Source organism: Grammomys surdaster, unplaced genomic scaffold, assembly GCF_004785775.1.
Source record: "Grammomys surdaster isolate TR1022 unplaced genomic scaffold, NIH_TR_1.0 146, whole genome shotgun sequence".
Taxonomy (NCBI): Eukaryota; Metazoa; Chordata; class Mammalia; order Rodentia; family Muridae; genus Grammomys; species Grammomys surdaster.
In genome coordinates this window covers 1,704,468-1,719,014 of record NW_021604604.1, presented here as the reverse complement: position 1 = coordinate 1,719,014, position 14,547 = coordinate 1,704,468, and the positions used below count along the sequence as shown (strand labels likewise).

The window sequence follows — 14,547 nt, the reverse complement described above, 5'->3', positions numbered from 1 at the left end:
AGAGAGAGAGAGAGAGAGAGAGAGAGAGAGAGAGAGAGAGAGAGAGACCGAGAGCGCACTGAACCAGGCGAGGATGCCCACATGGAAACAACATCTCCAGTAGATCCTGGGAGGTTCAGGAACTCTGAAGACGCATCTTAAGAAATAATAAACCAACTGCAGCTGCCCTAGACCTGAGGCAACTAGAAAAGTGTCACATGAAAACTGTTGGCAGAATTCCAAGGCTATCCTCAAGATGGCTTTGCTGGCTATCTTTATGTCAACCTGACACAATCTAGAGCCAATTTGGAAGAGAGACGCCCTACTCAGAAAAATGCCTTTCTGATTGGCCTGTAGGCCAAACTGTTAATGCAGTTTTTTTGTTTTGTTTTGTTTGTTTGTCTGTTTGTTTTTGTTTGGTGACTGATGTGGGTGACTCCAGCTCACCGTGGGCAGTGCCATGTCCATCACTGCCACATCAAGCAAGCCAGTCAGCAGCATTCTTCCACAGCTCTCCTTAAATCCCTACCTTTGCATTCCTTCCTGAGTTCCTGCCCTGATTTCCCTCAGTGATACAGAGTTGTGAGGTGAAATAAATGCTTTCCTCTCCTAGTTGCTTCTGGTCATAGTGTTTTATCACAGCACTAATGACCTTAACTGACATAAGCAATATTCCCGGTACACATGTCCTGAACAATCCTCCTCACTTGTGTGTGAACTTGACAATGTGGCCAGAACTCTCTCCCCAGATGATATGCCTGGTCAGCTAACTGGGTGAACAAGACCTAATCACTTCAGTGATTAGAAGAGTAGGGTCCTTACTGAATGGACAGCTTCCTATCTGGTGTGAAAGAAACTACAACTTCAGTGTTAAGTGGCCTTGGAGGAGCCCCTGTGTTGAATGAAGACCTGAGGGCAGGAGGAATGGAAGTCAAGTCCTGCAGTAAGGACAGGGGAACTGACTTACGACCACAGTTGGAGTTCTTGGAAACAGATCCTGAATCTCAGCTGATCAAAATCTAGCTAGAAAAGATTGAGAGCTAGCTATAAACACACTTAGATTTATAACCCAGGAAAGTGTTCATAAAAAAACCCGTGTTGCTTTCTGCCATTAAATTTGTGCTGGTGTGGGTATGTACCAATAGGAAGCCGATGGAGCCTGACCATAGAACTCAAAGGTGCTAAGGTAGTTTGGTGAATGAAAATGCCATCATGGTTTTGACCAATGGAGTTTCTTAATGAACAGTACCCTAGTTTTGAATTAATTGGCCACTAAATAAGAAGTATCACATAAGTTAACAATATGGTGAAAAGAGAAGATTAATTGAAGAATGTGTTTGGAAACCCACTGAAATCAATTCCATTGCGAGGTGGCCAGGAACCGTCATAGGCTTGTGAAAGGGTTTCTGGGGAAGATCCTGGCCTGGTCTCCTCATATTGATGTCTGCTCCAGGCTTTCCTTCTCCCCCTCAGGAAAGGATAGCAGAGAACCAGGTTTCCCCACGGGCTTGGACTCCCTCCCACAGGACTCCAGGACCAAAAATAACACTCAACACAAAGCACATCATCCTCCAGCGGACTTTTCCTCACAACGACCACACTCATCAGTTTCATTCATATGAACAAATGCAGAAATCATTCCCAAAGAGTCTTCTTTCTTACATGTGAAAACAGAAGCATATTATCTAAATTCTTATAATTGTTATATTCTTGTTCATTAAAAAAATATACTTAAACTGGGCATGGCGGAGCATGGCTTTAGTCTCAGCACTCAGGAGGCAAAGGCAGGCAGATATCTGAGTTCAAAGCTAGCCTGGACTACAGAGTAAATTCCAAGACAACCAGAATTACATAGAGAAGCTCCATTAAAAAAAAAAAAACATTGACAATAACAAAAACACTACACTCTTCATTTTTACTTTAGTGTTGAGAATTGTGAGTTCTTATAATTACGCAATAACAGTAGAACACGTAACAACTTACCTTGTAACTTTTTAGCCTGATGAAGTCAACCTTCATAGAGACAAACCGATCTGAATTTCGGCTGATGTTCTTGAGGTGTTCTACAAGATCAGCACAGAACTTGTAACCTCCTTTCAGTACACACAGGACCAGAATATCATGGTAGCCTATGTCTTTCATTATATCCTTAGCCAGCCGTTCAATTCTGAAAGACGTAAGAAATAAACGATACACTAATGTACAATTAATACACACGATGTTCTATACAGATTAGATCATTTGAGTGAACATGGAGAGAAGTTTGGAAAACAGAATGAGTCAGTCAGAAAAGTTCTGTTAAAGTGGAACCAAAGTGTGGATAACATACTTATAGAGGTGACATCATAGCTCCTATATGTCATAAACAGTGTTAGAGATCATATATAATATTTATTTTCTTTTTTTTTTTTCTTTCTTCGAGACAGGGTTTCTCTGTGTAGCCCTGGCTGTCCTGGAACTCACTCTGTAGACCAGGCTAGCCTCAAACTCTCGAACTCAGAAATCCACCTGCCTCTGCCTCCCAAGTGCTGGGATTAAAGGCGTGCGCCACCACCGCCCGGCCTAATATTTATTTTCTATCATTACAACACCTATTGTTAAACTTTAAAAGGTTTTGATGGTATTAACTGAAAGTCTCATTTTATAGCAAAGAAAGAGGAAATAGAAGGCTGGTTTTGTTGTTGTTGTTTCTTTTTTGTCAGCTTGACAACCAGACTTGTGTGGGAAGAGGGCATTGAGATGATGCCCCCGTAAGATTTGCTTGTGGGGAAGTCTGTGGGGTATGGTTTTGATTACTGATTGATGTAGGAGGACCCCAATCACTGTGGGTGGGGCCATCCTTTGCATAGATTGTCCTGGGTTGTATAAGAAAGCAAGCGGTCCTCTACAGCTTCTGCTTCAGTTCCTGTTTCTAAGTTCCCACCTTGCTTGAGTTTCTGTCCTGTTTTCCCCCCAGTGATGGACTGTTGTTACTTAAAACTGTAAGATGAAGTAAATCCTTTCCTCTCCAAGTTGCTTTTGGTTCTGGTGTTTTATCAAAGCAACAGAAACCGTAAGATAGAGAGTGATGTATTCCCCTTACACTGGAAGAAAAGTCAAGTTCAGAATAACTAAAAAAAAAAAAAAAAACCCATATAGTCACCAAAGGCAGCACACCACAGTACAATGGGAAGAGGTAGCCACACAGTGTGGAATCCAATGTGGAGGAGGATGCTTCCTGGAGTCAATGAACAGCAATGGCCTGCCTCTGCCTTTGCTCTGGCACTATCTTCACAGTTTTCGACATATTCTATAGGTACAAGTGTGCACTACTCCCCACACAAAACCAAAACCTTGAATAGAAGCAGGATCTCAAAAGTGTACCTTAGAAAGAAAATCCCTGTGAGCATTCAAAATTGGATTTGATTAAAATAGACAAACTGAATTATGTATTTATATATAATTTTATCATGTCTACACTCTACATATATAACATAGTTCTATATACTCTATACATTCATATCTATTTGAACACTCTCTAAGTGTTCATATATATGCACAAATAGGATGTTAGCTGTGTTTTCAGGTAGTATTTGTCTAAATACGATCACCCAAAGATTGCACATCAGAATATCTGGCATGCTTTTACAAAGATGCATTGAATTCATAAATTTTTCATTACATTTATTTATTTAGTGTATGTGCACATGTGTACATACATACATACATACATACATATATTCACATATACACACATACATATATACACATATACATACATACATACATACATACATACATACCACAGTGTGTGTTTGTGTGTGTGTGTGTGTGTATGTATGAGTGTGTACGATCACATGTGTGTGTATACATGGATGTGCATGTGTATGTGGGGGGCTATTTACATGAATATATATGGAAGTGCATGTACACATGAAGGCCAGAAGTCAACTTAGTATATCATCTTTTGGGGAACTGTCCATTATATTTTTGAGACAGGTTCTCAGTGGGTCTTGGAGCTTACCAATTAGGATAAGCTGGCTGTCCTGCAAGCCCAGGATCTGCCTGTCTGTCTCCCCAGAGCTAGGATTACAGGCCCAGGTTACCTCATCAGTTTTTTCACCTTGGTTCTGGGATCAAACTCAGGTCTGCTTCACTTTACCAACTGCACATCTCCATCTCCCCCATCCCACTTTAAACATAAAGACTCAGATTAAAGTGGAAGGACCATGAAGGACACACCATGCTTGTGCCAATGAAAAGGAAGATGAAGACACCATCTTTCAGTCAGGATGTGAGATCAGAGTCAGTGATCTCTGTCAGCTCCTGAAGAAAGCTTGACTATCCTAGCGTATGTTTCCCTAGGGATTCCAGAAGACTGACAGAACAGCAAGAGGAAAGAGACATCACTGCACTTAGAGACTCCCTCTACCAGGCATGGGCAGACCCAGCAGTTAGGATAAAGGATAAAGTTGAACAATCCATCAATAAACTGGACCTAGCTGATATTTTTAGAACACTCCACCAAACAACAGAATATACATTCTCAAAATATTCCAATGAAAATGACTAAACTGGAAATATATATGAAAACCATAATATGATAAAAATTTGTATCTAATATATAAGTTATATATACTATCTAATATATATCATATGTATGTGTGTGTATGTGTGTGTGTGTCTCTCCCTCTGTGTGTGTGTGTGTTTTCCAAGACATGTTTTCACTGTATAGCCCTGGCTGTCTTAGAACTCACTTTGTAAACCAGGTCAGCCTCGAACTCATAAAGATCTGTCTGCCTCTGCTGGAGTTAAAGGCATCCATCACCACTGCCTGGCTTATGCATTTAGACAATTCAAATGGTTATATTTACACAATATATGCAATTATAATTATAGTGATATATATATATATCCCTTTTATGACTCAACAAGAAGACAAACAACCAAATAAAAAATTGGCAAAAGGCTTGGATAGAGACCTTTTACCCCCATAGGAAAAGAATTCGAGTAGCTGATAAGCACACTAATGATTCAGGAAGTATAAGTTTAAATCACAGGGAGATATTATACATATACTAGAATGACTTTGACCCAAAGGACAGACAATACTAAATGTCAGCAGGTATGTGAAAACAACAGAGTCCTGCTGAACTACCAGTGAGGCTGGGAACATCACAGCCACTTTGGAAAACAACCTACAGTTGTTGAAACTCACCAGGAAGCCCAGAATTTCACCCCAAAGGCTTAATCTAGGAAAAACAAAAACGATATCTCCATACTAAGAATTGTACCTGTACTGTTTACAAATCCAAATCAGAAGTTCAAAGGTTCGCTGGCTGCTGAACCAATGATTAGATGTGTTATGACTTAATTTCCATGACACATCAAGAGAATTTCCAAGGAAAGAAACCTGATTAGTAACTTCCTGTCAGTAGATTAATGACAGAACTGTGGAGATGGGTCCAAGCGTAAAAATGTACTGAAATCATAGATTCATTCCCCATGTAAAGTAGGTGTAATGTTTGTTTTAAAGCTGAGGGCTGAATTCCGGGGCCCTTCCTGGACCACTTATGGAGGAATGTTAAACATAAAGATAACAAGACACACCCTAACATGTTCACTAGGCACTACCACTGTGTGGGAAAGGGCTACGATCCTTTTACCCAGACTTGCTTATGCTTTCAATCAGGGCACAATGAAATAAAATCATAAAATTCAAGTGAGAAAAGCAAGAATTCGTTTATACACAGGGCTTCCCAAACTGTTATTAAGGGAAATTGCTTATGAGATGTATGGAAAGTGAATACATAAAATTTCTTTTTGCACAGATAAAATTGATATAATTGTCTAAGTCAAGAGTCTTTATTATAATTTTGGGGGGCAAAAATTCCCAGTCTGTAAAATTCTAATGAGGTTCTGCACTTTGGAAAACTGCAAAATTTCCCAATGTATTGGATGGAATTTCTATCCCTTTTAAGGATCAAATGTGCTTGCCATGGGAAATCCATCTTCTTCCATGATAGACTCCAAACTAGAACTTATCTTTGTGATACACTGTGAATGGAGATGATAAACAACACACAAGTCTCAGGCAATAGAAATATTACACAATCTGGAATGTGTATGAATGACAAATCCATTTTCCTACTGACAGTGATAGTTGGAAAGACAACACTTGGAAAAGTGTCCTGGGGGTGTTGTTTTTGAACTTTTTTTCCCTTTAAGGACTTAGTTCATAGAATTAATTTAACCTCACAAGAATAAGGGAAGAGGGGGGATCTGGTGCAGGGAGGATGGAGGAAGAGAGTACTGGGAGAGAACTGGAATGGTGGCGTGGGGGTGTGTGACTGTATCTAAGACTCCTAGCAATGGGAAATGTGGAGCTCGAACCCGCCATCTCCTGTAACCAGGCAAGACATCCAATGGAGGGACTGGAACATCAACCCAGTCACAAAATCTTTGGCCCACAATTTGTCCTGCCTACAAGATGTGCAGAGATAAAAGATGGAGCAACATTTGAGGGGAGGACAAACCAGTAACGGGCCCCACTTGAGACTCATGCCATGAGAGGGAGCCCACCCCGACACTATTAATAATATTCTGCTATACTTGAAGACAGAAGCCTAGCATAACTGTTATCAGAGAGGTTTCACCCAGCAACTGCCGGGACAGATACTGAGACCCACAGCCAAACATTAAGTGGAGCTTGGGGAATCCTGTGGAAGAGGGCAAGGAAGGACTGTGGGAGCCAGAGGGGGTCAAGGACACTACAAGAAAACCTACAGAGTCAACTAGCCTGGGCCCTCGGAGGCTCATAAATACTGAACTGTCAACCAGAAAGCATGCATGGAATGGACTTAGGCCCTCTGCACATATGTAAGAGTTGTGCAGCTGGGTCTTCTGTAGCTGGCATTAGCTACTTTGTGGGTTCTTTTTCCTTCTACCCTTCTCCACCTCTTTTCTATCTTGTCGTTCCCTTAATGTTAAATGGGAAATAAAACGGATATCGGAGAAAGGGTACAGCCTTATCGTTAGACTACTTCCTGCTGATTAGGGGCATTGAATTCCTTGGGGGCAAATTTGATCTTCACCCTCAGGCTATCTAATTTTTTATTGCTGTTTCTTTTTAGCACGTGGCTATTTAATAAACCTCAATCGACTAACAACCCACCCCACTTCTTGGGCTCTTACATTTACATACCCTCTGAAAGGTCCCCAGAATTCCAGACATCACACAAATTATCTGCCACTGGTAAAATCATGCCCCTGCTAGAGCATGAGGCAAGGCATCATCAGCTGCTGGGGACAGTCTGAAGCAGTCCCAAATCCCATACCTGGGATTAAAACAAAAAATATATTCTTATAATATCTCTGTGCTTTTGAAAGAAATCAAAATTTCAAAATTGTCACTACAGTCTTCATATGGGACTCCTTTTTTTCTCCAAAGATTTATTTATTTTATGTATATGAGTACATTACTGCTATCTTCAAACACACCAGATCCCATTGCAAATGGTTGTGAGCCACCATGTGTTTGCTGGGAATTGAACTCAGGACCTCTGGAAGAGCAGTCAGTGCTCTTAACCGCTGAGCCATCTCTCCAGCGCCCATATGGAACTCCTAACAGCAGGAGCAGGGGCTATCTCTGACTACATTGAATGCCTTTGGATCTCTTTTCCCTAACCGAGCTGCCTTGTCTAGCCTCAGTAGAAGATTTGCCTAGCCCTACTCCAACTTGATATGCCAAGGCAGGCTGATATCCATGGGAGACCTCTCCATTTCTGAGGAGGAAGGGTGGATGGGGGGAGTAGAGAGGGGCTGAGAGGAGAAGAGGGAGGGGAATCTTCCACTGGGATGTAAAGTAGATAAATATTCAATAAAAAAGAATATAAGAATTTTTCAAAAAGTAGAGGTAGAAGTACTGCTGAGGAGTTAACCTGAGAACCCCAATTTTTCACTCCACACTGTCTTCCTCTCTCTGAGTTCTAGACTTCTGAAGAGTCCTGAATCCCAGACCTTACACTGTGAATACGAGGAAGCTTGTCTTCCATGTGCATGTGAAGATTTACTCATTTCAGTCTTGGTACAGGAATGGGTACATGGTCTAGGTACTGAGGTGGCTCTGCTCAAGGGCTACACCTACAAATCCAAATCCACGGTAGGGAATCACAGGTGGCGGTTAGAGACCCAAGAGTAAGCTTATGAGTCTAAGGCTAGAAGTGAACAACCTAGAACGAGAGGAGATATCTGTGCTTTCCACACATGGTTCGAAGCTGCATTCTCTTAGTCTCAAAACATTACCACTCATAGATACAATCATACACACACTGGATGGCCGACCTGACACACTGAAATGGAAGTTTCAGGGAAAGTCAGGGTTTTAAGAGTGTGTTCTACGAAGGTGATGTTCACCTCCTAACTCTTCCTTTAAATCGAAAGTCTGTGAAAAGCCACGAGACAAAGGTGCCTGTGTGGAAAGCTGTGCTTTCTCATCCTTATTGCCATGATTTGTATAGGACATTGCTCTGGGGGAGTGTGTGTTATTTATAATAGCTTACATCTGTATATCCTTACCAATCTTTCAGAGTAATTGCCACCATTCACAATTCCATGAACACACATGCTCCTTGAGTTGAAATTTGCTACCCTACAGAGAAGTTCTCCCAAAGAGAATCCTTAATGGAATCGAAGAGTCACATGAGAGGGGGCTGCCCCAATGAACTGCCAATATAGGATTCAGGACTCACTCACTCACCTGTCCACTATGATGCCGTGAGGGATGAGCACACACTCCAAATCACCATAATAGTGCTGTGGGTACGTGAATAAATCCAAATCATATCCTGGCCAATTATCCAGAAGCTGTAAATCAAAGTAGTTTCATTATGGCATTTTTTCATTAACGATTTACTATTTAATGTAAATAACAAAATATTGTCACTTGGAAACAGAATAATGCTGAACACAGAGATTAGATTTACACACCTTGATAAATTAATATATCCCCTCAAGCTATGCTACGCTTAGTAGAGCAAGGTTATTGTCTATGCAACCTGATAAAACGGGTGAATACCAAATCAACAATATTCTCTACTCTGAACTGTCGTACAATAAAAGGGCAACCCTGATGTATCTTTTTAAAAAGTGATTTTATTGTCTTTGTTGATTCGTATGTGTACCTGCATGAGTTTATGTGTATTATACACATGCAGGTACTCTGAAAGGCCAGCACATAGGCCAGAGAGCATCAGATCCCCTGGAAATGGAATTACAGGTAATTGTCAACCATTTGATATAGGTGCTGAGAATCGAACCTGGGCCCTCTGCAAGAGCAGTCAGTGCTCTTACCTACCCACTGTGGATTGCTGTCTATATGCAGGTGAGGGCAGGCACAAGATAAGGTGAGAGCCTGTGATTGGGCAGTGCAAAAGGAAGGTAGGCTGAGAACTTTAGAGGTCAGGACAGAGAGACAGAGAGGAGAGAAGAAGGGAAGGAAAGGAGGAGACAAAATGGAACCTATAGGAGAGGAAGAGGAGCCAGAACCTCACAGTCCTGGGAGCCATAAGTATTGGGGATGTCTTAGATGATTAAATAATAGCAGGGTGCGTTTGCCCCATCTGGGGGTGTAGCTTGTGTTTATATCAATTGAGTTTTGAGTTCATTGTGTGAGTGTTTTGTAAGTTGAGAATTTACTAATATAAATCTGACTGATAAATCATAAGCCTTGAGAGTTTTGATTTTACCAGGGCTGGGAATGGGAGAGAATCCTCAGCAAGAGAACCATGAGATGGGAGGTTGCTGCATGGGGCTAGCCATAGAGGCAGCAAGACCACTGGGGCAGAGAGAAGCCAGCATTAGTGTGGGATGGTGCCTCTTTTAATATTTCCCGCTATACCTAGCCACCTCTCCAGCCCACAAACTCACCAGCTTTACCTAACCTGATAGAAAATCATATAGAAGATTGTGTTTATATAAACACTATGCAGGCGCCGCTCAATAACAGTGTCCAGCATGCCTGAAGCCATAAGCTCAGTCTCTGGCAGTATAAAAAAAGGATGTAAGTATAAGCAGTATATACTTTGTATGTATATTATAAAAATATTATGACATCATTGTTACACATGCATAATTGTATAATATACAGTATTATGATATATTCTGAATTTCTATTTACCATAAATGCTTCATCTTCCTGGGAAGGTTTACCTATGAAAAGTATATCCTGAGATTACAATAAACTCAGACTTCTGGGTGCCCTCGCCGGTGCAGTAAAGACTAAAAAAGGGATGTTCTTTGAAAGGAACTTCAGCAAGTCATCGTTAAGATGTTGAGACCCAAGAAAATGGTCCTGTTCACAGAACACAGACTACTAGCCACCCTTTCTCTTGCTTAAGATTTACAGACATGTTTTCTGGTTAGACTAAGAACAAGATGTTGAAGAAAATGACAGTAAAAGTTACTTTCCCTTCACATAGACAAAAAGGATGCAATAGTGAAAACCTTGTCTATGAAAATCTTTCTGTAGCTATTTTAGCTCTTGTTATTTGATCATTTTTCCACACCTTCATAATTACTGTGTCCAGGTTTGAGCCATGGAGGGTTTTTATAACATAGACCCAGCCTGATCTTCTAGTTCATTTATACATACATCTAGTCCCTGCTCTCACTTTGCTTTCCAGTCTAGACATGATTTGGCATGTGCATACATGTAATATTAAGTATCTGAGCATTTCATTGTAGCAGTGAGTTTGTGCTACACTCTTTTGGCTTCCAGCACACACTTCCAGCCACCTGCCCAGGAGCTATCTGGATTCAAGAATGAAAGACACGCACGCACGCACGGATGCCATTAATTTTAAAATGCCTTGGCTACCCCAAAGGCTGGAAACTTCTAATCCTCTACCTGCTACCCTAGGCCCAATCAGGGAAGTAACCAGTGGCTACCTACCTAAAATCGCACATGGCTGGTTGGCTTTCTCTCATGTAGCTCCTATGTCCCATCCTTCTTCCCTGAGTCATAGCAATTCTCTGTCTCCTTTTTCCAAGTTCCTTGCCTGTGCAAATCTAAAGGTTCTGCCCTGTCTCTTTTTGTCCAGCCATTAGCCACTGGCATCTTTATTGATCAATCAAAAACCAACTGGGGACAAGGACCTTCAGCGTTTGAACATGCAGATTCCCGACTGAATCAAAGCATTAGAACCAATCTCCAACATTTATAGTGCATGCAATGTATTCTGATCATATTTAGCCTGCCTCCTCCTCCTTGCTTCTTAAAGATTGATTATCTATCACTGCTTCCAAGTCCATGTCCTTCATTTTTCTAAAAATCCCAGTGAGTCCAATTTGTGTTGCTCCTATACTAGTGGGTGTTGGCTCATCATGGAATGGAGCATCAGATCTACCAGATGCTACACCCTTAGAAAAGAAACCTGACTCTTGTTCCCCCAGAAGCCACTAGTGGTCACTAGGGTTGGTGCGTATGAAGCCTTCTCCAAGCTAAAATGCTGACTGAATTGTTCTTGTACAGGTCATGTGCAGGTAACTGCAGACACTGAATTTATGACTGCAGTGGTCCTGTCTTGTACAAAGGATGGTGTTGTCCTCTGGTTCTCCTTGACCTCTGGCCCTTATACTCTTTCTGCTCTCTCTTCTGAGATGGTTTCTGAGCCTTAGGGGGAAGGGTGTGATAACAGATGTCCTGTTTATGGATGAGCACTCCAGCTACTTATTCTCTGTCCTTTGGGAATCTCTGCATTAATGGGCATCCAGTGCACAAAATCTTCTTTGATAAGGTCTGAGAGCGACACTAATCTATTCAGTACTGTGTCCTACGAGCTCCCAAACCATAGGTTTAGGGCCATATTTGTAGCACCAGGCATGTGTTTCTATGGTGCAGGTCTCAAATCCAATCAGGAAGCAGTGGTTGCCCTCATGGCATTCAGTCTACTTGGATACTTATAGGTGTGTCTTGTTGTGCCAATCATTCTAGCTCACAGGGCATAGCATCTTCCAGTAATAAGAAAACTAGCTACCAGGAAGGAAGCTTCTCAGTTAATACCAATTTGACTTTTCCATGTCTCATGATCAAACTGTGTGATATTCTCAGCAATAGGTTCTGGTGGCCAGCCAAGAGCAATGGCAAAAGCCTGTATTTTGTTTCGGGGATTTCTAGGACACCTAACTCTTCCAGGCTTCCACTCCCTTCATTTGTCTTACACAGTGCTCTTGTTTCTACTCCCTCTGTCTCTATGCCAAAGTTCACCTCCCCCTTGGAAGGCCAGGTCAATCCCACTTCTTTCTGGAAGCCTCAGTAACTGCTCTCACATCGTGCTCCTCTTGCCTATTCCCCTGGTGTTGCCTGCAGCTCTGGCTCAGCAAAGGCTTCACCCGGGATCTTTGGGAACATTTCCACACCTTCCATTCATTCACATGCTCTGTCTCATCTGTTCACTTCTAGATTAGAGTCCATTCCCAGCCGCTGAATCTTATACCAAAGACATCCTCCACCCGATTCCCACTCTCCTCTGCACGAAGGGGCTCCAGTTTTAGAAAGGAGATTTTAAGATAGAATGCAAGCCACTCTCATCCTAATTTTGGTCTCTAGCCAGACCAAACTCATGTTATTTCTCCTCAAATTTAAACCTTCCCTACCTGAGGTAAGGATAGCACTTTCTTCTGTTTCTTCAGATTAAAACCTTGGCATTGGCTTTTTTCGTACTTTAATCTTCGTGCCACTCAGCAGATCATCCTGTACCCAATTCCCTCCCAATGTGAGCAGAACCACACCTGAGCAACTTCCACTGTTCCCTCTCCACCCTCATCTGGGTCTCCGCCACCCTCATTTCATCCAGGACTACTGCAGAAATGCCAACCCTGGTCTTGCTTCTCCCAACATGGCAGCTGTAGTGACTTTTGAGGATTGTCCTCTCATCATGACAGTCTCTGGCTCAAATGTTCTTAAGGGCTTCTCATTTCATGTCGAGTAAAACCTACAGTCCTCACAGAAGCCTACAAGAATCTCTCTCTCTTGATTGCCTGGTACTTTCTCCTTTACTCTGTTCTAGCCATTTTTCTCCTGGATGATCGAATCTCCTGACAATTGTTTAGGGTTTTGATATGTCCTTAGCTGGAAATATTTCCAGCAAATGAGCATGGGGCTTGTGTATTCTTTTTCTCCAGTCTTCATTCAATGTCACCTTCACAGAGAGGCCTTTCTTACTATAAATATAAACCAGCACTCTCCTTCTTCCCCATCCCATTGCTGTATCCTTCACATCTAACTTCCCTTTCCTTCATAGCATGTATGACTACTAGATTTGTGTGAATGTGCATAGATGAGTGTGTGTGTGCATGTGTGAGTGTGTGTGCGTGTGTGAGTGTGTGTGCATGTGTGAGTGTGTGTGCATGTGTGAGTGTGTGTGCATGTGTGTATAAGACTGTGTGCATATGAGTGAGGGTGTGTGTGTGTGTTTCTGTCTGTCTGTTCCCACTGGAATATGAGCTACTTGGGGCAGAGATTTTATCTTACTTTCTGTTCAGTCCCTCATGCCCAGAGCACTGACCTGAGACCTGGTAAGTACTAAAAAGATGTTCAACAGTCAAAGAAATGAGATAGTCATTACCTCTGAACTCTAACCTTGACGCTCAGTTTGTCAGCTTGTGATAGAAATGACTACTGTTCAAAGCTCTGGAGATTCATAGCTGTCCCACTGGCCAAGGAGTATGCATCATCTGCATAGTCAAAAAGTGTCATAGTTATTGAACCTCCACCAGCAAGCTGGCTGGTGTGACTGGTGAATTTGTATGGAGCAACTCTGGTTCCCACCCAGTAAATTCCAGGAGCCTGCTGTAAGCAGAGTGGCTGGTCAGTGGCCTCACAGCTGCACCTGAATGACATTCCACCTCTGTGATGATGGCCCAGTAAAGACTGTGCAGGGAGACTGATCAAGCACTTATTTTGGCTTTCTCTCTGAACCACACAACAGTACCCACTTCACTTCCTGGAGCTCACTCACTCACAGCCCTGGTAATTAGTCGTCTCCTGAGCTCGTTTTACCCCCTGCAAATCCTTACAGCTCTGAATCACAGAGGATATTCTCTATGTCAAGTCATGTTCCACTCTCTCATTTTTACTGCCATGAGATTAGAAGACCACATTTTTCGTGTCTTCCTTTCTTTTTCTTTCTTTAGTTTTTGAGACAGGATCTCACTGTGCAGCCATGACTAGCCTGGAACTAGCCATGTAGACCAGGTTGGGGTTTAAATTCACAGAGATCCACTTGCTTATGCTTCTGTCTCCTGAATACTGGGATTAAAGGTGTGTACCACCATGCCCAGTCCTGATTCTGTTTTCTTTAAATAAGATACAGTAAAATCTATGGAGTGGATGATATCAAATAGAGTGCAAAGACATAGCAAATACTGAACAAATGTACAATACAACACACACATATATACACACATACATACACACATATACACGCATACACATACATACACACACATACACATATACATACTCATACATATAAATACACAGATATACACACATAAATCCATACATAAACACTCACACTTTCATACACA

General features: G+C 41.9%; 1 protein-coding gene across 1 annotated transcript in view; it reads right to left on the bottom strand.

The window, feature by feature from the left end:
- Nucleotides 1-14,547, bottom strand: part of Prtfdc1 (phosphoribosyl transferase domain containing 1) — a 93,694-nt gene that overhangs the window by 74,228 nt on the left and 4,919 nt on the right. The window contains exons 2-3 of the mRNA XM_028764878.1: nt 8,717-8,823; nt 1,963-2,146 (exon numbers count right to left, since the gene is read on the bottom strand). Coding sequence (XP_028620711.1) covers nt 1,963-2,146; nt 8,717-8,823 — 291 coding nt within the window. The remainder of the gene's footprint in view (nt 1-1,962; nt 2,147-8,716; nt 8,824-14,547) is intronic.